General features: G+C 36.5%; 2 protein-coding genes across 6 annotated transcripts; one reads left to right on the forward strand and one right to left on the reverse strand.

Moving 5' to 3' along the window:
- Positions 1 to 8,261: 8,261 nt before the first annotated feature.
- On the reverse strand, positions 8,262 to 23,059 carry Tdg (Thymine DNA glycosylase). 4 transcript variants are annotated; one of them, XM_041776702.2, is made up of 7 exons: positions 22,654 to 23,059; positions 19,644 to 20,681; positions 18,892 to 19,577; positions 17,898 to 18,551; positions 17,680 to 17,839; positions 17,206 to 17,568; positions 8,262 to 11,132 (listed from the first exon to the last, which is right to left on the reverse strand). In XM_041776702.2, the coding sequence occupies exons 2-7, from the start codon at positions 20,517 to 20,519 to the stop codon at positions 8,799 to 8,801; spliced, it is 5,073 nt and encodes a 1,690-aa protein (XP_041632636.1). In that variant the 5' UTR covers positions 20,520 to 20,681; positions 22,654 to 23,059; the 3' UTR covers positions 8,262 to 8,798. The 4 variants fall into 4 exon arrangements, with proteins under 4 accessions (XP_041632636.1, XP_070143802.1, XP_070143801.1 ...); XM_070287701.1 differs by having other exon boundaries at positions 18,892 to 20,681; positions 22,890 to 23,059; XM_070287700.1 differs by having other exon boundaries at positions 18,892 to 20,681; positions 22,682 to 23,059.
- On the forward strand, positions 13,904 to 17,769 carry LOC138929054 (uncharacterized). Of its 2 annotated transcripts, XM_070287702.1 has the most exons (4): positions 13,904 to 14,522; positions 14,577 to 14,998; positions 15,061 to 15,229; positions 17,639 to 17,739. In XM_070287702.1, exons 1-3 carry the CDS (start codon positions 13,920 to 13,922, stop codon positions 15,128 to 15,130), a joined length of 1,095 nt encoding a protein of 364 aa, XP_070143803.1. In that variant the 5' UTR covers positions 13,904 to 13,919; the 3' UTR covers positions 15,131 to 15,229; positions 17,639 to 17,739. The 2 variants fall into 2 exon arrangements, 1 of the variants encoding a protein (XP_070143803.1); XR_011445474.1 differs by lacking the exons at positions 13,904 to 14,522; positions 14,577 to 14,998; positions 15,061 to 15,229 and adding an exon at positions 15,260 to 15,570 and having other exon boundaries at positions 17,639 to 17,769.
- Positions 23,060 to 23,069: the final 10 nt, after the last annotated feature.

Here is a 23,069-nt window from a genome sequence, read left to right on the forward strand (position 1 = left end):
TTTTTAGTGTTTTGGCCGTATCTCGTCAATGGCATCCCGAATGTTGGCCTTCAAATGGACATACTTGTCTTTAACGGAGTCCCACAGGAAATAGTCCAACGGTGTCAAATCGCAGCTTCTTGGCGACCATTTTAGCTGGTTAAACGGTCATCGAACGATTCGCGCAATAAATCCATTGCGGCATGACATGTGAAACCAAACATTGTCCACATCAATACTATCAAGAGCGGGCACAAAAAATTGGTTATCATGGTGCAAAAGTTGTCTACATTGACCGTAATTTCATTTCGGTCAGCCGAGATAATACTGAATTTAAAAAGAAGACGAATGAGATAAGTTTTACCAGACTCAGATTAACCCGTGCTTCAAATCGAAACCACCCTTAATATTCTTGATCAGCATCAACAACTGAGTTGATCTGGCAATGTCTGTCCAAAATTTTTTAATCGAAACCAAATTATTATAATTTTATGAAAATATAGGTACATATTTTCTATATCTCCTATTAGTTTTCCTATTTATTTAACCAAATATTTAATAAATATAAGAAACACAAAATTAAGTAAGTATTTTTCGTAGAGCAAAAACGCGTGGTTAGCAACGCATTGAAGGAGTTGTTTCCGGCACTATAAGTATACAAAAAGCATCTTCTTTATTCTCTCAAGGACAACAAACTTGCTCGTTATTTAGGGGGGGGGGGGGTAAGGTATTTAATTTTTTTTTCGTAAATTTTTTTTATTTCTTATTTTTAAAGTTCAACATCTTAAGAATATTATGTCCAAGTTTTACATCGATCACAGTAAAATTGACGAAGTTATGCGGAGTTGAACGAAGGTCGGTTGGTGTTCCATGCATGAGAATCACAAAGTTCAAAGCGCTCTCCTGAAAAATTTTGAAAATCGGTGTACACTATAACTCAAAATCTACTGAACCAATCGGTTTGAAATATTATAACTTTTAGCTTTTGAGTTATTTTGGCCAGTAAATAAACTATATTTCTTTAGAAAACTCTGTCTTGTTTATTCACTCTCTTCTACAGCTTTTTAGGTTATGTCTTTATGATGCTAGTGATGTGTTTTATCTTGTTTCGATACAATCGATATGTTATTACGAGCAGCACTCTAACTTGGCGGGTTTTTGAATTAGAAACATTTATCTTCAACACTTTCCCTTGTAAGAATTCAAAATTAACAATTCAATTGACAAACTTGAAAATTTTATGACTCTATATAAAGCAAAATGAATGGTGTTCTTCTCCTTCAAAAGAATCCAATCTTGTTGCAAAGAATCCGCAGTCGAGTATTGAGGATCGGCTTTGTCATCATATCTGCGAGTTGTTCTTCAGTGGGGATTTGCTCGATTCCAAATTCGCCCTCAGCAATTCTGTCCCTGATGAAAAAATGCTTGTTGGCTATGTGCTTGGTCCTGCGATGGAATTCGGGGTTTTGGGCCAGCCTCATGGCGGCAGTATTATCGACCTGGAGAATTGGGGCTCGGTCCAATCTGTCGATTTCCTGAAATAATCTTTTAAGCCAAATTATTTCTTTTGCAGCTTCATTGGCTGCTACGATCTCAGCCTCTGTAGTAGAAATGGCCACCATGGCCTGCCTTTGACTTTTCCATGAAATGGCTCCTGAAGCAAACATGATGATGATCCCTGATGTAGATCTCCCAGTCTTCGTGCAGCCACCAAAGTCAGCATCGCTGTAGCATTCGAGGATTCCCCTCTTCTGTTTCCGATAGACTATCCCAACGTTGATAGTTCCGGAAATGTAACGGAAAACTCTCTTCACTTGTGCAATGTTTTCTTTTGTAGGATTTTCTAGCGTTCTTGAAAGAAATCCGATGCTGAAAGCCAAGTCTGGCCTTGTTCCAAGCATGAGGTACATGAGAGCTCCGATGGCTTGGCGATAAGGGAACGCAGTCGTCTCTGATTCTTTCCCTGCTGTCGTAATTTCCGAATTCTTGAGAAGTGGGGTTGAAACTGCTTTGCAATCCGAAAACCTGAATCGCTCCAAAATCCTTGTGGCATATCCTTGCTGACTAATTTTTAGTCCATTTTCTTGCTTCTTGATTTCGAGTCCCAAGAAACACTCAGCTTTGCTTGAGACTATTTTGAACTCTGATTTCAACTCGTTCAAAAATTCTTCCAAATCTTGCGTATCTGTTGCTGCGGCGAGTCCGTCATCTACGTAAACAACGAGTAGAATCTTTTTGCCATCTCTTTCCCTGATATAGAGACATGGATCTGCCTCGCTGACTTTGAAATTATGTTTCCGCAGGAAACCTCCAAAGCGTTCTTGCCAACATCTCGGCCCTTGCTTAAGCCCGTAGAGACTCTTCTTCAATCTGCAAACAAGCCCCTGTCCTTGCTCGTATCCCTCAGGTTGTTGCATGTAAATCTCCTTGTCATCCAATTCACCGTATAGAAAAGCTGTCGAGACGTCAAATTGGACCAAAGACATATCATTTTTGGCTGCAACGCTTAACACTGAGCGGATTGTTTCCATTCTCGCGACAGAACTAAAAGTTTGGTCGTAATCAATCCCTTGTCTCTGGGCGAATCCTTTGATGACCAAGCGAGCTTTGTATTTGTCGATACTTCCGTCGGGGTGGGTTTTGACTCGATAGACCCACTTGCATGGAAGTGCTTTCGATCCTCTGGGGAGTCTTGTCAAGTTCCAAGTTTCATTTTGATGTAAGGAATCAATTTCCCTGTCCATTGCCTTTTTCCACTCGACGTTGCTGTTGATGGCTTCATGGTAGGAATCTGGACTCTCCAGCACAAAATTCTCGGCTGCTGCTACGTAGTCATCCAGATGCTCCTGTCTCTTCAAATTGGAACGATCCCTCAACCGCATTGATTGCAGTTTTCTTTTGTTGTTTTCTTCGTCAAAGCTTGATTCTACTCCAGTTTCGTAATTTTCTTCGCTTCCTGATTGGGCTGTGTCTTCGCTTCCTGTTTCGTCTGTGTCTTCTTTCAAGTCTTGCTCCTGAAGTGTGTCTTCGTCCTCGCTCTTGTGCAAATCCGCATCTTCATCTTCTTTGTCTTCTACGACGTCCTTGGATCCAAAATCTTGGAAAGGTAGGTTGACGCCTGGTTCACAATTGCTGAATTTTTCTTGAAATTTTACGTCCCTCGACACGACTACTTTGTGCTTCTCTGGTAAGTAAATACGATATCTCTCATCGCCGTCGTAACCCACCAGGTACCCCTTTTCAGCTTTTTCGTCCATCTTCTTCCTTTTTTGGCATGGAATGTGTACAAAGCACGTCGATCCTACAATTCGAAGATGTTTGATTCTTGGTTTCTTGCCCAGCCAAAGTTGGTAAGGGCTCAGACCCTTCAATGAAGATTTGCCGGTCCTATTGAGAACGTAGACTGCTGTGCTGACCAACTCGGCCCAAATTGCTTCTGGAAATTTTATTTCTGGATTAGAATACTTGAAAGTTCTCGCCATTTCGACTATCGTTCGATTCTCTCTCTCGACACCACCGTTTTGTTCTGGAGTATAGGGAGCGGTGAGTCGAAAAGTTATACCAGCTTCCTGAAGAGTTTCTTTCACTCCTGCACAGTCGAATTCTCCTCCATTGTCGCTCAGGAATTCTCGAATTGTGTGGCCTTGTTGCTTGGCGTGGGAAACCATGTGTCGCAGCACGTCCTTGACCTCTGATTTCTGCTTGACGATGTACCCGTATCGAAACCTGGTGAAATGATCCTTAAAAACTACCAGATACCTCTTCTTCTGGAATGAATCCTCAAATGGGCCGCAAACATCGCCTGACATCAATTCCCCTGGCTTCATCGCTGGTTTCCTCGTTCCAAATGGCAATCGATGCGCCTTTCCAAGAATGCAAGGCTCGCACAAACTGCTCTCAAGCTTGACTTGAATGCCCATTTCTCTTTTGAGCATGTCCTTGATGTGGTTCTTGTCCTGATGTCCCCACCTCTCGTGGTACAGTTGGATAATTGATGTTCCTGAAGTTACGACGTTGACATCGACGTTTCGTTCTGGAAGTATGGGCTCGATCGCTGCTCTGTAGAGTGTTCCTCCAACTTCTCTGGCTCCAACGAGGACAATCTTGTCGTTTATTTTGAGGGAGCACTTGGTTGCTGACGACTCAAAACGACTACTTGGATTATTGCCTTGGGCAGCCAACACTGAAAATAGGTTCTTCGTTATATTGGGAACAAACCATACATTTTTCAAAGAAAGAAACAGAATTTTTTCATTGACAATCGTTTTGACTTTGATTGTGCCCTGACCCAAAGCTGACAAGGTTTCATTTCCAGCTGCTCTGATCCAACTCGGATTCTCAAACTTCTCAAAATGCTCGAAATACTTCGCAGTCTTCACAACGTGTTTTGTTGCACCGTTGTCTATCCACCAGTTGACCTCTGAGTTTGCCTCTGCTGCAAACACGCCATTTTGGACTGAGATGAGAGTTACCGTTGGTTCTGCACAATTTCCTTGTTCAGCATTCTGGTGGCTCTGCTTCGGACGTCCATCCTTCTTCCATTTAATGCAGTTCCTGATCCAGTGCCCCTTTTTCTTGCAATAGTGACAGGTGTCGAATCTCCGACCAGATGCTTCTGAATCCTGACGATGCTCCTTTTTTTTGCTGTGGTAGAAAAAGCCTCCTGGCTTCCCTTTTCGTCATTTTCTTTTGTTCTAAAGTTTCTCTCAAACATGACGATTTGATTAGTTAATTCGTCGAAAGTCTTTTCTTCTTCTTTTGTCAAGAGCATCCAACTTTGACGGAACGTTTCGAATGTTTTTGGCAAAATATGTAGCGTTTTACAAACAAGTATTAAATCTGGCAGCTCATTTTCATTTTTAGCCTTCAAAGCTTGATTTAAATCGTTCCATAGACTGCGCAATTTTGCTATGTGGGTTGATACATCGTTACCTGGATTCCAAGAGAAAGCGAAAAACTCGTTGCATATCCTGAATACCTGATCCTTCGCCGTTGCTTCAAACTGATTTTTCAGGGCTTCCCACGTATCGTGTGCTGTCTCCTTGTCCATGATCTTCTGGTACACCGAGTCCGTGACCGCGGTGGTAATCATGGATTTTGCATAGCTGTTGGCCTTACGAAAAAAATCGCTCATCTCCTTGTGCTTCTTTTCATCTACTGTTGAGGCACCTTCTGGTAATGGATCCGGTTTGATGATCTTTCCATCCAACGCGTCGAGAGCACCGTCGTGGTAATCAATCAGGTCCCTTATTTTTCTTTTCCAAATCGGCCAATCGGTCGCTCCTGAGAGCTTCGTCACGTGCTTCGCCAAATCCATTGTAATCGAGAAAAATGCGATCTTTTCTTTCACTTCAACTTGAACAAAACGTTCCTGGGCCCATAACCTATTATAACTTTTAGCTTTTGAGTTATTTTGGCCAGTAAATAAACTATATTTCTTTAGAAAACTCTGTCTTGTTTATTCACTCTCTTCTACAGCTTTTTAGGTTATGTCTTTATGATGCTAGTGATGTGTTTTATCTTGTTTCGATACAATCGATATGTTATTACGAGCGGCACTCTAACTTGGCGGGTTTTTGAATTAGAAACATTTATCTTCAACATGAAATTTGAACATAACTTCTTTAGATAATTCTACAGGTATTCATGTCGAGCTTTTTTTAATTTTTAATTTTCTTATATATTTTATTTAACAAATTAACTTAATTTTTTAGTCAAAAAACGGGGTTTTGACTTCAAATTTTGATAAAAAATAGGGAACAAAATTTAAAAAATAAAAACTCTTCGTGAATACCTCGGGACACTTATCCTTTAACGAATGAAGTATAATTTTTGTAGATCGGATGATTCTGTGGACAGTTAGGATGTACACCGCAAACCAACTTTTTTTAGAGGCCACTCGAGAGATTCCCTATAACTCCTCTACCTCTAAATGTTTTTCAATACAAAATTTATCAAAAACTGTTCAAATATTGTGCATTTTCGCACCCCCTCCCCCCCTTAAATAAAACATGAAAATAAATCGAATCGAAAGCGAACACATAGATACTGTTTTGTTTCTTAGTTCTTAAATCATTTCTAAAGCACCCTTTACAAATTACAAGCGATTACTGTACTACCATTAGTAGGTAAATAGAACTTTGTATTATTATAAGATATAAGATATAAGATAAAATATATATATATATACCAGCTTTCATATATTAAGGTTGCATACTATTAATAAATACCTCATTAATTGATAAAAGATATTGTCAAATGTTTCCTATAATGTGTTGTTTGCCTTGCAAAAGGTAAACGACGTTAATTAGTTTGCTGAACGTTAATACTTTTATTTGTAGCGCATAAAAAAGTATGGGTTCATTTCAGAATAATAGTTCTTTTATTTTTTGTTACCTTTTTATTTACATATTTATGTGTATGAAATGCGAGGAAATTGTAATATTAATTAATTCATTTAATATTACTCGCAATATTCGTTTATTAATTGCACCTCTTTCGTTATGTTTAATGTTCAGTGTTACCGTGTTCTGTAAAATTAATTTCAAAATATGTTATATGCACAATAATGCATTAAGATTAAATATTAATATTTAGTAAGATCTTATTTGTATATAGCTAAATAATTAATCTACATATTATTTTATTATGAACTTTCACATATATACATTTATATTTGTATGGATTTTAAATATACTTATGTTGGTTTCTTAGATTTAGTCTCGATTCGTTTTATTAAATTAAAATCTTAGTCTTAGAGTCCTCATTTCGGTATGTCATCGTCAAAATGAAAACGTTCGAAGCTCGATTTAAATAAAATAATCGTTTTAACATATTTAAAATGAGACGGAAATAAATAAATATGTTTTTTTTTTGCATCCTATTACAAAATAAAACGGAAGACACTTGTTAATATTATTAAAACCCTTCATTTTTCAATGTAATAAATATAATTATGAAAAAACTTTTATTTTCCTGAATAAAAGTACAAATATTTAATAATATGATACTTAACTATAACTTAATTTGCTAAAATAATCACAATTAAATTGCAAAAAATGCTTGGAAGTTAAGTTAAGCTTACCCCGGTGCGTTTGTTTATTTAAAACTAATAACTTAATCGTGATTATTTTAGTATAAAACAGTGAATTGTAATATATTATCTTTCTACCTTGGGAATATTAAATATTTTATACAATTCATCAAATCAATCTTACTTTCGCTTTTCTTTATTTACATAATAAATTATTTTGTTAAAAAATATTTAAGTAAATTATTTTTTAGAACAAAAAAAATTGAATGTAATGTTTATAAAATACTCGAGTGTAAAACATGTTTTTAAATATAATTTTAAGTTTGTTCCGTTAAGAAATAGGTCAAATAAGAAATAAATGAATGAAATATTTACTTACCAATCAATAAATATAGCAATGGTATTTACATCAACCCAATTACCATACATATCTCAATTTAAAAATAACTATATATATATATACAAAAAATTATATATTATATATATATATATAATAAAATAAAAATTGATTTAACTATTAAGGGGGGACATCTGAGTAACTTTTTTTAAAAATCGAAAAAATTTTTTTTTTCTTAAAAAATACTTTAGGGTCTTAAAAATAACATATCAAAAGATAGAGTCCGGCAAAAGTTTCTAAGTGTCGAAATTTTCCATTCTGCGGCGATGCCTCACATGTAATCATATACGATTTTAAAACTTTAAACGCGTTTATCTCAAAACCACTTTTTTTGAGTTGGCCGGAAACCTAACTCGAACAAATCTTAACCGATCGATCTGAAAATTTGATTTTTTGTTCTAGATCAAAAATTAAGGACGTTAGGTTTCCGGCCATGGACCCCTTTCAAAAAAATAGGGCCTACGAAGAAATGCTGCACAGCCGCCATTTTGTTTTCGATTTATTAAAAAAAATGTATTTTGTACTTCACATATAACATTATCAAACCTACTTAAAAAATTTTCGATTTGCTTTTTCATTTGGCCAAAAAAAAATTCTTGAAAATCGGCTTTTTTTTTGGCCAGTTACTCAGATGTCCACCCTTAATTAAACAAACCGAATCTTACATCATTCTTAATATTACTCTGTTTTAAACACTTTTCAGAGAGCACAGGCCAATTGGACACCGAAAAGTTCCCACTTTAGTCCATTCACATATAAAAAATTATGTAAACTTTGTCGAAAACCTTGTCATCCGAGAGCTTTTAACAGATAAGGATATATGAAACAAATTATAAAATGAAATATAATATCTACAGATTCACGAAATATTCTTAAGAAATTTTCTTTATTTTCGATTTACGGGTAAACTATGTTGTCTTCTTGTTTTATTATTTGTAAATCCTTTTGAGTTAAATAATAATTAAGTACTTATAATCATATTTTAGTTTTTCCTGTATGTTTACGTATATAATATCGTTATCGTTATTGTTATATATGTAGTATTTATTATTGTAATGTAATGTAACGCTTAAAAAATTATATATATTAGGCGGAGTCTTTGGTTATTCTTATTTTTCTATATTTTTTATATTTTATATAAGGTCTAAAACTCTAAAAAATGTTCTTTAAAAAGTAGAAAGGGTCGGCAAGGCCGGAGATTGATAAATATTGCTGGAGATGCGACAATTTGGGTTGAGGCCGTTTTTTTTTACGCCGGATATTTGCGATTAAATATAATCGATTGACGATTAACGATTAAAGAGCCACATTCAAGCCTGTATATTCGATAGATCGTTGCGATGATTCAGTTTCCGCTTCAAGTTTCATTAGTTCTTTGTCGATTTTTAATCAAAAACTGCCATAACCACCAATATCGGACGGTTTCAAGTGATCAAAAACGCTCAGAGGATGATGATGTGGTGGTGGCGGCGGGTGATGGTGACCATGATGCGAGGGGTGTACATAACTTGGATAGGAGGCTTGTGGTGCCGTATGGCCTCCGTAAGGATGATGATGAAAAGGATAATTGGGGCTCGGTACATGTAGGGTTGGTGTAGAGCTCGTTGAGGAACACTGAACCTGAACTGGACTAAAATGTCCATGATGGCTAGCTCCTGTTGTGTATTCCCCTGATCCTGACCCTGATCCTGTGCTATGTTGCAGATGTGAGCCATAGGCTGTTGAAGCGTAAACTGTCGAGTTTACATTCAGTGTGGGGATGTGGCTCAAGTGGTTGAGCTCCATATACATGGGATGTGAGTGAGGAGATGAGTGGGGATGTGCATTAGGATGGGGAGAAGGATGTGAGTGGGGAGAGGGATGTGAATGAGGAGAAGAATGAGTGTGAGGAGAAGAATGCGGATGAGAGTGAGAAGAAAATCCATGTGAATGCTGGAGATTTGGCTCTGAACTATTAATCAGATGAGGAGTCACGACATGATGCTGATGATGATAATATTCCATGTTGGTGTTGGTGTTTGCGTGATTTTCACCTGCGTTTCCACGGTGTTCACCACTGTTATTGAGATATAGATTATCGTTATCCGTTTTGACAGCCACAAGACTCGAGACCGAAAAGTTGTTATTACTAATCACATTGTTATTATCGGAAGTGCCAGAGGACTCTTCATCTTGACTGCAGCGTTTACCTTGGTGTTGCTGTTGCTGCAAACCTAATAAGCGACTTTCAACAGCAGCAGCTGCCGCTTGCGCCGTCGCTGACATGGACTCATCATGCTCTCTGATGGCAGGGATTTGATCAACTAATGACTCCAAGCCACACAAGCTCTTGCGGGCCACATCAGAACCAAAGTTGGTGTTCCTTGGACTTAAGTGTTGATTAGGTTGGTGTGCGGAAGAGATTAATAAATAGGGATTGGGTTGATTCTGGGGGTTCTGTTCCTCGTAACCACGCTGCCAATGTTCCGTCTGTTCCTGCTGATGATAATGCTGTATTTGTGGGGGAGGCAACTGTTTGCTTTGAGGACTATGATGATGCGGAGACGAAAGCCATTGCTGGTGATAGTGATTTTCATTTGAATGGACTGGAACTTGGATTTGGGCTGTGTCTGGATCATGTGAGGGACTGTCATTGTACTCCTCCTTTTCCACAGTCAGCGCTGTAACCTTTTTGGACTCTGACTGATTCTCCGGCAGCTGCTCGAAGTCTACTGCACCGCACATATTCGGGGAACTAGGTGGCGGCGTTTCGCCCAAATGCGGTTGTTGCTCATGAGAAGATCCGTGCTTTACCAATAATAAATGATCATTGGGAGACGCCCCCTGGACACCCACCGCAGTGGGAGTCCCGTGGGTATGAACCTGCGTATAATTACAGGCGGGTGAGGCCATCGGTGAGGCCGATGCGGTGTACAGGATGTGCGATGGTGGCGGAGTATTGTACAGACTGGGCGGCAATTGCTGATGATTGTTGCCTTGTGGGGGCGAGGCATCCGTTGTTGTTGTTGTTGTGTGTTGATCCAGTGAATGTACTGCAGCAGACAATGGGTTGCTGGTGTTTGACAACTGCTTGTTGTTGTCCAATATACTATCAAGGCTAGCGGTGGGCTTTAGTTTCTTTGGCCTGCCACGTTTCTTTTTGGGTGTTTCAACCACAGAGAGATTAAGTATATTATTGAAGTCATGATGATGGTTATACTGAGGCGCACGATGATCCATAATTAGCTCTTGCTGTCCCTTTATTTTTTTGGGACGACCACGTTTTTTTTTCTCCACGGGTTGTGGCTGCGGAAGGGATTGGTGTCCAAACACTGTCAGATACGATGTAGAATTGCTTGGATGTCTCATGGGACTATCTGCCGTATCGTTGTTATAAGGATTATCGTTCGAAATCATGTGCGATGGCATTAATTTATTAGAAGGTAAGGGATCTGGAACGTCAGGATTACCCCCACAGTCCCCAGCAATAGAGGTTGAGCTGCCACAATTATCTACAAAGGAGAGTGCAGACTGATTGCCTTTGTTGTCTATATTCTGCTGCTGTTGCTCGCTACACTGTCTAATCCGCTGATCTGTAAACACGCACTCTGATTCATCAATTTGTGGTATTAAACCATTTAAGAAGTCACGGAATTTTTTTAATGCTGCATAAAATGGTACTTTATCGGCGGCGCGTGGCAATTGAGCGCATCTCGCCGATGATGATGGCATTACCCAAATGTACTGAAATGTATAAACAATGGATAGCAATTAGGAAAAGAAATAAACAAAAAAATCCTAAGCTACAAAAAAAAATGCTGCCTGGTGACGATTGCCACATTTATTCAAATATATTCAATTTACCTGTCAAATTTTGTATGGACAGGAAATTTCTGATGTGAACTTTGGAACGCCGTTGTTTATATACCCTTGCAGTTTGCAAATAAATCATTTGATATCGATCAATTTCGGGTAAATAAAAAAAAAACAAACAAAGGTGAAACGTTCAAAATATAAAAATTCGATTTTGATAATATTTAAAACGTTATTTTAAAATCGTTATTTAAACTGCATACAATATAAAAAAAACTACCTAAAGTTTCATTTGGATAGAAAACTAAGATTCAATTTTGACTCTGCTGTGCATTCTGGTCAAAAACATATAACATAACACCAAAATCTTTTTTTTTTTTGTTAAATAGTTACAGTAATCCAATTAAAACATTTGACAGAATCTATCTTATTGAAAAACAGATATCGTAATATTCGGCATGCTCCTGTAATCGTAAAATTTTGTCGTTTTCGTTTTGGGCGAAATCGCTCGTTTTCGTTTTTAGCTGATCCGGAAAGATTAAGAAAATATAGGCATCTAAGATGCAACATCTTTGGTCGGAGGGCCAATGCCATTCAAGGCGCTGCGAAGTTCAGCCTACTTATATTTAAAAAATGAATTCATCTTAAAACAGCTGTTTTCCACTAGAAAACAAGGGCACAAGGGCTGCCACATGTATTGCAGTTTTTATTCCGGTGGTCTCAATTAATTATTTGGTCAATTTTAACCATTTAAGGGGGTCTTCTCATTCAAAAGCCGTTTTTTGGACCCTTTTTAAAAAAATTCTTATTTGAAAACGCAAAGAATAATTGAAAGCTTTTTTTATTTATTGTATTCAAAAATGTTCAAAGTAACTAAAAAAGTTGTTCTTGCCTCGATACGAGGGTTTTTCAAAGAGTAATGAAACTTCAAACTTGATGGTCGAAAAAAAAGGTGTCGTCCTGGCGGCCACGATTCAGGGTCTCCAGAGCGTCCGAAATGAAAAATAAAAACGGGGTTAAAATCAGAATTGATGTCATTTTCGGGTGACGGAACAGATTTTTTTTAAAATTTTTTTAAACAAAATGGCGGCCATTCAAAAAAAAAAATTTCGATTTCGGGCTTTTTTTTTTGTAGTTTAGTGTAAAAAAAAATAGAAAAAAAAATTTAAAAAAAAATCTGTTCCGTCACCCGAGAATGGTGACAATTCTGCGTCGACTCCACTTTGTTTCATGAAAATCGGTTCTGTTGAACTGGAGATATCATGGCCGCCAGTTCGAAAAACGTGTTTTCGAGATAAACGCGTTTGAAGTTTGAAAAAAGCTCATTTTGCGAAGAACTTGCTTCACAAAAAAGGCTGTATCTTCTAAAGTATTTTGAATTTCTAAAAATCCTTTTGGGGACATATACACACCATCCCAAGCTATAAATAAATGCAAAAAAAAAAAAATCGAAAAAAAAAGTTGCCCAATGAGAAGACCCCCTTAAGTAATCAAATTAAATCGCATTATTTATAAACAACAATTTTGGCACTCCTTTAAAGTCATTAATGTATTCATTTATATTTTATAAGTATTTTAATTTGACTGTTTCGTTCCACCAACAATATGGCAACCTTGGCGATAACTTTTTGCGATGGACATCGACCTATCGCCAAATCGAGAAAACTTGTTGTTGTCAAATCTGAGATGGGGTCAAAAATAATTTTTTTATAAAATAACTCCTGCCAGAATGATCTAGTGGTGGTGTGGAATAAACGTCAATAGACCACAGAGTAAACTATTTTTTTCCTTTTTTAAATAAGATCTGATTTCATATAAAAAAACATTTACTTTTCATTCCAGCCAAAAAAAAGGTGCCCGTTTTTCAAATCGAAACAATCTTTCGTTTTCGGAAACGGGAGCACCGATTTCGCGTTTTCAAAAACGAAAACGAAAAAATCTTCCCGTTTTCGATTACCGGAGCAGGCCTGAATAGGTCTAAAATTGGAGTTTATGGCAGGGATCGTAACAGTTATAATTTTTATAATACAAATTATGAAATAAGAGTTATTTTACAATTATATAGAAAAAATAGGAAATTAATTCTTATTATTCAAGTTTTATAAAAAAGTTGTAGAATAATTATTATTTTTCAATTTGTATAGAAAAGTTGAGTTAAATCAATTAATTGCAATTTTTAAAATAATAATTGAAAATTAAAATTATTCTCCAATTTTTATTTTAAAAAATTGAAAATAATAGTTACGTGTCAAATTTTATTTTAAAAATTGAAAATAAAAATTGAATCGCAATAACTTTTCAACGGAGCGGTATATCTTAAAGATTGACATATTTAATTAATCTACGCTTCAATACCTTTTGTTTGATGTATATATTGTGGTTATTGCATATGCACAAATATGTACATGTACATAAGTGCATAAAAAATTCACCGTTTCACAAACAAACATGAATACTGAGATAATTAAAAAAAATATATCTATATATATAAAAATGGAGACAAAAAATGTTAGGGATCAAATCACAAGAGAACGGCTGGGCCGATTTGGCTCAATTTTTTTTTCAGTTTTTTGTATTGCCAGAAGAAGGTTATAGCATAAGAAAATTTTGGAAAGTCCTTCCGGAAAGGTCGCTAGCGGCTCAACAGATGGTCCACTGTTATATGTAAAATTCTGAAACACCCTACAAAGATCATAGCTGCGTTGAAATTGTGTATCAATGAACTCGGTAAAAAAATATTTAAACAAAAAAATCGAGCTAACGAAGCATTACCAAAGTGAGCTTAAACAATTGGAAGTAATGCCTGCTGTTAGACGATCAAATCTTGGGCGGCGTTCTCGCAATGCAATAAATAATCAGAATTTCCTTAATAGTCGGACGCAAGAGGAACGTACAGAAATAAATGCATCGATACGTGCCCAAATGGCACAGCTTCGCGCTGCACAAAGACCACCTCAAGCCCGACAAAATAATAGAGGAAGACGAGCCGCAAATGAAAACTTGAATCGCGCTGCATTCGCATACAATCCTGAAACATCCTACAAGGATCTTACGTGCGTTGTTATTGGTTCATTATCTGTTGTATGTCAGCATTGTAATGCATTGAAGTTTCGGTTGGAAACCCCCGGCTTATGCTGTGCAGGTGGCAAAATTAAATTGCCCGTTTTGGCTCATCCACCAGAGCCTTTGTACTCGCTACTATATGGAAACTCAGCCCAATCAAACAGTTTCCTGAAGCTTGCACAAAAATATAACGGATGCTTTCAAATGACGTCTTTTGGAGCCGAGGTTCAACAATCAGGCTACAATCCAAGTTATAAGGTAATGGCGTCTCTTTATTATCACATTTTTTCTAAATTGCATCCCAACATTCAGATTCAAGGGCAAATTCACCACCGAGCGGGCGCTTTGTTACCACCACAAAACAAACATCATAAATTCCTTCAGATCTATTTCATTGGTGATTCGGAAGTTGAACTAAATCACCGCTGTGCAATTTTTACTGCAACTAAACGTGAAATTATTCAACAATTGCAAAACCTTCTCCATGAGCATAATGAATTGGTCAGATTGTTTAAAACCGCATTGGATATAATGCATTATGACGAACATAAAATCATTATCAGCGCTGACAAAAGAGAAGATGACTCAAATCATCCCGCAGACTTCCAACGATTGGCCTTGCGATTTATTGATTGTCATCGCAAATGCCAATCGAGCTGGGAACTGAATCCTCTTGAATTGGAATGGAAGATCTGTTGGAATAATCGGAATTCGTGGGAGAAGATAGGAATAAGGTAAGGTAATAATGTACGTCAAAGTAGAAACGGAACGTCTCAATTTAATTTGTTTTAATCAGTCGAAGTTGGGGCGAGATAAAGTTCGCCGGGAAGAATAAGGACGTAGATAGTTTGAATTTCCTTATTTAAAGTCAAATCGCTGGAGAACTGCATTCATACAGATCCGATGACAGCGTGACCGACGAGGATGAAGCGACCAACTATCCGACATAATTTTTGAACTCACTGGTTTGTTTAAAAGTCATCACTTCTTTTTGATTCTCAACTAATTTTGAATTGAAATTTTAGCCTAAAATTTTTAGGAGAAGATAGGAATAAGGTCAGCTCTATGAATTTTTATGCGTATTGATTGAAGATGTTTCAATAGTAGTGTTTCGACATGTACGTCAAAGTAGAAACGGAACTTCTCAATTTAATTTTTTTTAATCAGTCGAAGTTGGGGCGAGATAAAGTTCGCCGGGTCCGCTAGTATATATGTATATATAATAAAAAAAAGGAATAAGGAACAAACAACTACACTCTCTGAAAAAAAACGTTAAAATGTTAAATTGACCGGTGCTGCTGCCAAGGTATTTTAGTATCCTTGTTTATTTGGGGAATGTAATAAGCATTACGTATAGTACGCATATTTTTATTCATAAGCAATAACCACAATATATACATCAAACGAAAGGTATTGAAGCGTAGATTAATAATATCTTCTTATCTTTAAGATATACCGCTCCGTAGAAAAGTTATTGCGATTCAATTTTTATTTTCAATTTTTAAAATAAAAATTGACACGTAACTGTTATTTTCAATTTTTAAAATAAAAATTGGAGAATAATTTTAATTTTCAATTATTATTTTAAAAATTGCAAATAATTGTAATAATTCAACTTTTATATACAAATTGAAAAATAATAATTATTCTACAACTTTTTATTAAAATTTAAAAATAAGAGTTAAAGCGCAATCAAAAAATAAAAATTGGTTATAAAAGTTTATTTTATTTTTGAGAACTCCTTCAAAAATTACGGTATACCTAAATATTTTATCTTTCCAGCTCAATTTTTTGGTAGTAACTTTTATTTTACTCATAACTCTTATTTGCAATCCCTGGTTTATGGCAAAAACAAAAAACAAAACAAAAACATACAGGCCTGCTCCGGTAATCGAAAACGGCAAGATTTTTTCGTTTTCGTTTTTGAAAACGAGAAATTGGTGCTCCGGTAATCGAAAACGAAAGATTTTTTCGATTTGAAAAACGGGCACCTTTTTCTGGCCGGAATGAAGAGTAAATGGCTTTTTTTATATGAAATCAGATCTTATTTACAAAAGGAAAAAAATAGTTTACTCGGTGGTCTATTGATGTTTATTCCACACCACCACAAGATCATTCTGGCAGGTAGTTATTTTATAAAAAATTTATTTCTGACCCCACCTCAGATTTGACAACAAAATTTTTGCCGTGTTCAACTAGTTTTCTCGTTTTGGCGATAGGTCGATAAGTTCACCGCAAAAAGTTATCGCCAAAGGAGAGTCAAAATGGTTATTTAAAAATAATGCTATTTAATGTGATTACTTAAATGGTCAAAATTAACCAAATAATTAATTGAGACCACCGGAATTAAAACTGTGAAATGTGTGGCAGCATATTAGATGCCTAGATTTACTTAACTCTAGCATTTTTTGCCTTTTTCTGGCTTAGAAAAAGGGCAATTGTAAATATAAAAGGCACTACTTTACGTTGTTTGCTTATTATCAAAAACATAAGTTAGCTGCTTGAGCAGTGATAAAAGAAATTTGCCGAAAACCGGAGCAGATAAAAACGAAAACGGTTCGTTTTCGCCCAAAACGAAATCGAAAAAATTTTACGATTACCGGAGCAGGCCTGAGTATTGATCCACATGTTAAAGTTAAATATTTGTTTATCTGTATACCTACAAATTAAAAAAAAAATTAAAATTACTAAAACAAAAATTGACTTTACGCCAAAAAAAAAGGGGAAAAAAACCATAGTGCATGGTTGGAAATGACTTCTTCACTATGTTAGAAACTTCTTGGCAACATTATAAAACTCTGCAAGGGTATAAAACAGGGATTGGCAACCATTTACATTTGTATGCGTATGAGTAAAAAACTAAAAGTTTGTTTGGTTTATAGTGTGTGTCAGAGTTTCGCCAGAGGTATTTGCCGAACACCGATATAAAAAAGAAACTTACGGTATCAGTGCCATCTACACGATCTGATTGTCTGCCGAAATGAAATTCCTTTTTGCCGGAAAAGACCTCAAATATTAACTTCCCATTAAAGACGGCAATTTTCGGACGAAATCTTTGCAACTTTTCCAAAAGAATCCGACTTCCCTCTTTGATTTCTTTTCGCGTTAGATCAGCTGAACCTTTAGTGGCCCGAGCCACCATATTCGTAAAACCTATGCCCTGCTTAAGCAATTGATGATCTTCATCGGCGCTCATTTGCTCTTGGGTGAGACCCGCTAAGTAAAGGCATTTCCAGAAATGATTGCCAGGCCCTGCATAGTGATGGCCCTTGTAAGCAGCAAATAAACCAGGGTTTATACCGACCTGTAAATAAATAATATCATTAATTGCGCCTAATATTAATTGAATCTTAATTATATTTTCTCAAATATAGAATCAGATTTATCTGTGGATTATCCGAAATTTACAACTCACTATAACGATATCAAGATTATCACACAGATGATCGGGTATTGTCCTTTTGATGACCTCATCTTCGGACATGCCATTAAAACGATCGTGCTTTTTCCGTTCCTTCGGTTTTAGAGTTTGTAGCAGATCACCAGAGGAATCTTCGCTAACAGGAGGAAGGGCGCTATGAAATGTGTATAGTGGATATTATAATAAAAATGATTAGATAATATATAACTTACTCCTGATTAGTTACTTGCACTGTCATGGCTGCTTCAGTCGTACCTTCAGTTATAGTAACCATTTTTTTCTTTCGTCCCCTTTTTTTTGGCGTTGGCTTGGAGTTATTCGAGTTTTCTGCATTATTTTTAACATGTTGCGGCGGATGCTGAAAAATATCTTCACCGGCACTTGGCACTGATAATGGCCCTGTCTCTATTCCTGACCCTGATTCTGTCGGATAACACGTCGGAGGTCCTAAAGCTGTACTCTCCATGTGTCGATGATGGGCTGCCGGCGATGAAAGCACGCTGCGCATTTCCTCACCCATAAAACTGAATGGATCAACGGCAGTTGTGGTGGGATTTGGGCATTGGGCAGATTGTGCCGTCGACATGCCCAGATCAAGACCATGAGAATGAGCAAGGGGTGTTGTGGGGGGAGCACCTGAATCGTTGTTGATGGGATTCTTTGATAGCAACAACAGTTGGTCATCGGATTTCTTCTGGTTGGAAATGTGAGACATTATTCCGATGCTTAGATGTTGTGGCATTTGATGCTGCGGCGTCACCGAATTGGTCGACGAACTGTGCGAGTTTGGGGTTAGAACATCGCCGGCACTTGTCTCATATCCATCGTCTTGATTTTCGGATTTAACGTTGTTCGGTGAAAGTGTTCTAAATAAATAAATTGAACAATTATCAATATAACCCGGAAATGTTCAAGGTTATGTTTATAATATATATATAATATAATATCTTTTAGTAATCTTCAATTTATTATACCTTTACAGGGTATTATAATTTTAGTCAGAAGTTTGCAACGCAGTGAAATGGTTGTTTCCGACCCTAAAAAGAATATATATTTTTGATCAGCATCAACAGCTGAGCCGATCTGCATGTCCATCTGTCCGTTTCTACGTAAACTAGTCTCTCAGTTTGCAAACAACGGTGTGGCAAAGTTAATTTTCTTTCGTTTTTTTTTTTTTTTTTTTTTTAATAAATATGGACTACTCACAGTTTATAGGTCGAGCTGGGTTCCTCGTGAAAATCTTCCATAATGAGATCGTTATAGGTTTCGTGCAATTGTCGTTTTTGGTGATGCTCTTGCTGTTGCTTCTGCTGTTGTTGAATATGATGCTGTTGAAGATGATGGTGGTGTTGTTGGTGGTGGTGCTGATGTTGATTTTGCTGTGGATGTTGCTGTTGATGTTGCTGGTGAAGTTGTTGATGTTGTTGTTGATGTTGCTGTTGGAGTTGGTGTTGATGCTGATTTTGATTATGCAGTTGCTGTTGGTGATGCTGCTGTATTTGCTGTTGGTGTTGCTGGTGAGAAACAGATGCCGATTGATCTAGTAACCCGTGACCTTCCAATGTTTGTTGTTGCTGCTGGCGAAGATGATGATCACTTTGTGGTGTACCAAATAATGGACCGTTATGAAATAATGGAGCATTATAGTTGTCGTAACTTGTTGCATTCTGTTGCTGGTGTCTCAGACTCTGCTCATGCATACTTTGTTGTTGGTGTTGATTTTGTTGTTGAAAGTGTTGCTGCTGCAACATCTGAGCATAAAAACTATTGCGCAAATGGCCATCTATAGAATTGGCATCCGTTGATCGTCCATATTGTTGCTCCTGTGTTGGAGCGTTATGTTGGACATGCTGATGCAATGGCACTGGAAAAGCTCCTGTTTCCGTGTTATCCTTTTCGATTTGAAGCAAAAGTTCAGAGTGCCGATGATGCAGTTGATATGGCAACTCGGGACTTACATGATTTACAATCTCTGGCTTGTTGGTGTCATCCGGGGTGTTGCCAGACTGATCTTGGTGAGGTGTCCACAGTGAAGATCTCCTATCGGACAGCAGAATATCACCCGTTGTTGTCGTTGTTAATGCTAATTTAGTAGGAATTCTTATATTCAAACTGGAAGAAGAGTCATTTACACAACCATCAATTTTATCGTTTGGTAATAATAATAATCTTGACGAATCGCAGGAACTACTACTAGAGCTATTATACAGACCATCAGCGTTAGGCTTTGACTCCAACTCTAAGTCTCCTGCCGGAGGAGGAGCTGGAACCACTAGCTCTACGCTTGTCACCAAAGCTTGCTCTGGCGCGACATAGCACTCATTTTTGGATGATGTGTTCTTCTCTAAAATATCTACATTCAATGTCCTTTCGATAGTGTCTATTTCTTGATAATCCTCAGACTTTATGTCCGATTTAGTTGCATCCAATTTAGGATTGGTATTACCATCGCAACTGTTGGATTCTTCTTGATTCGTGGTGGACAATTTTTGGCGTTTTCTATTCGATTCCGGTAGAAGAGAGGCATAGTTGCTACCACTAACTGGAGGCGTACTGCTCAAAAATGACGATGGAGGCGGCACTGTACCAACTGTTGTGGCCAAGTTAATATCCACTTTAGATGCCATTAGACGACTTTTACTATTACTTTCACTCTTATTCGGTTTCTTCTCTTGAAGGATAAGTTCTGCAAATTCGATGATAACGTTTAGAATTCTGCTTAGTTCTTTTGTGGCTCGTGTGGGAGTTAGTTGTAAAATAATTGAAGAATCTACTTCAGGCGCGTATGTGAAGGAACTACTTATCAGTGGGATTTCTTTACTTTCCACTTGCATTTCCTAAAATATATATGAAAACGTCCGTTTTATAGAGATGACAGTTTGCGTCCTTTAATCGAAGGATGCTCTATCTATCAATTCGATTCCCATTTTGTAGTCCTTTGTATAAAGTTAGGTAATGCCAAAATAGGTCAAGTGCCAAACGCGTTGTTAGTATGTCTGTAAATAAAATAAATATAATACATTAAAATGTTTGTGGGGTAAATCATGCCTTTTGTAAAACCCTGACACAGTTGAATATTAGCCTGTTTTACAGGATACAGCAGAATACGCAAGGATAACATATATTTTAGGCGTTACTATTCGATATATGGATATATAAACTTGCAAATACTAATACGCTTAATAAAAATATGCATACACATAACATTTTTAAGCAAAGCACCAAAATGCAACCAAGCGAAAATTTGCCAGGCGGCAAGCTCTGCCCATGCCCCCCTATTCACCATACATGTTCATGTGCATCTGTACATGCACTTATGTAGACGTTTATGTATATGTCAAAGCTACTGTACCAGAAAACTTTAGCAAAATCAACAAAAAAACAACATCGCAAAACACAACAAACATTCAAACTAGTACGCACTCTCGAAAAAGCTCACACTGTGTGTGTGGTTGATAGGGGCGAAGTAGTGTTGCGAGAGACTCTATGATGCAGTTACTCGAAATTAAATTTAAAATATTTTCGTACAAATTAAACTAAAGACCAATATATAAATTATTTTTATTGTTGATATTTGAAACCAAGAAAAAAAACATATATGACAAGAAATCGCAAATAATATTGCATTTAACATAAAAATATTGATATTATCTGTTTGATATATCTACTAAACAAATTATCAATTCATTGCACACACGATGACGATATATAATTATTTTCTGCATCTAATTGTAATTTCTTAAAATTCCAATTTCCGATGTAATATAAAACAATTTTGACATTTCGTGACATTTTTATCGATATATCAAATAGAAATTTTTCTCTCTATATGCATTCAGAGGTATATTTCCTACCGTCTCATTATAGCTTTAATTGGCCAATACCCAAGATTTTAAGGCCAGAAAATAAAAGATGGTTGGGAAAGTATCAAGATTGTTAAGTAAAATGTACAGAATTGGGAAAACTCGCCTAGATAGTATCGGTAAGCTTATCAAAATGAGGTATATTTATTTATATTATTTTGTCCATAGCCTTAGCTCTTCACATATTTTTGCCAAGTGTATCTGTATGCATATATGTATATATCTGAGCGTATGTTCATCATGTATCGGTATTCCTGTCGAAAAGAGCACCGACAGAGTGCCCTCTCAGTGAGTGCACTGAGAGAAAACAAAGCAATCGCTGTATTGGGAAATTGAATAAACTAAATAAAAAAAACCAACTTAGTAGAGAATTAAAAGTTGTTCTCTAATTGTACAATGGGCAACACGAAAAGATTTTTTATAAAATCATATAATGTAAAAATAAAGTAGTAAACATTAGAACAGTCAATGTTTTTGGTATTAAACACATATCAAAAATAATCCTTTATATTGATTTAATTGATTGGAGTTAATTGTAGTTTTAGCTTTTATTTTTAGTAGGAAAAATCTTTATATTTTTATTGTTTTATATTTTTATTTTATTATATTTTTATTATTTTATATTTTTTTTGTACTATTTTTTAAGTTAATTTGTAGTTTTAAGCCCGTATTATTTTTTCTTAGTGTTACAAAATGCATATATCTACACACGGACATATGTACAACACATAAATAAGTATATGTATAAAAACAGTGCATGTGTGTGTATTCCTTATTCACGTTTAAAATTTAACGTATATATTCACGCTCACAAATATACGCAGACATGGCACAAAAATAAAAGATAAAAGATACATATATGCACGTATATGTATGTACATACATATATCTGTATCTGAATTTTGGTTTCTCTTGAGAAATGCTTTTGCTGCTTCGCTCCGTTTCTGTTTTCGCATTTTTTTTTTACCGAGTTAATGTTTTACTGTGTGGGTGAGTGTGTGGCAGATGGCAGCGGAGATGGGATGAAAGAACGTCTTGTATGTATGTATTTTACATAATATTTTTAATGCGGGTACATAGGCATGTGATACACATGTGTACTCACGTTTCGTTCATAGGTACAAGGTACGCACACGTAATACGTTACACATGCCCAACGAAGAAGCACTGCGGATGCTGCAGCTCCTTCTTTAGTTTGAACTGCACATTTTTGCATACAAATACATGTATGTATGTACCTAGGTACCCATATGTATGTAATTAAAATTGTTGGTATGTATATGCGACATAGGATTGTGCACACAACACGAATTCGTTAAAAAGACCAAAAAACGTATCTACCAGATACCGAGAACCGCAAACCGCGTACACCGCTCTTAAAGGAATCAAAACAGCACTCAGGACTTTCGTGAGAGGTTTATGATAATTTTTCAACTGTTTCTTCTGTTCCAATATACAACACAAAAACCCGACGACGACCACGACGACGAGTCCCACGAACAGAGGCACCAATAAAAGCCG

The sequence above is a fragment of the Drosophila kikkawai genome, chromosome 4 (genome assembly GCF_030179895.1).
Source record: "Drosophila kikkawai strain 14028-0561.14 chromosome 4, DkikHiC1v2, whole genome shotgun sequence".
Taxonomy (NCBI): domain Eukaryota; kingdom Metazoa; phylum Arthropoda; class Insecta; order Diptera; family Drosophilidae; genus Drosophila; species Drosophila kikkawai.

What these genes read in the sequence shown, in the direction of transcription:
- LOC138929054 (XM_070287702.1), top strand. Translation starts at nt 13,920, where the DNA reads ATGAACTCGGTAAAAAAATATTTAAACAAAAAAATCGAGCTAACGAAG. An exon ending in GCTACAATCCAAGTTATAAG is followed by an intron (nt 14,523 to 14,576) that starts GTAATGGCGTCT and finishes CCCAACATTCAG; the next exon opens with ATTCAAGGGCAAATTCACCA. An exon ending in TGGGAGAAGATAGGAATAAG is followed by an intron (nt 14,999 to 15,060) that starts GTAAGGTAATAA and finishes TGTTTTAATCAG; the next exon opens with TCGAAGTTGGGGCGAGATAA.
- Tdg (XM_070287701.1), bottom strand. Translation starts at nt 20,519, where the DNA reads ATGCAAGTGGAAAGTAAAGAAATCCCACTGATAAGTAGTTCCTTCACA. An exon ending in CCCAGCTCGACCTATAAACT is followed by an intron (nt 18,552 to 18,891) that starts GTGAGTAGTCCA and finishes TTATTTATTTAG; the next exon opens with AACACTTTCACCGAACAACG. An exon ending in GTGTAGATGGCACTGATACC is followed by an intron (nt 11,133 to 17,205) that starts GTAAGTTTCTTT and finishes TATACATTTCAG; the next exon opens with TACATTTGGGTAATGCCATC.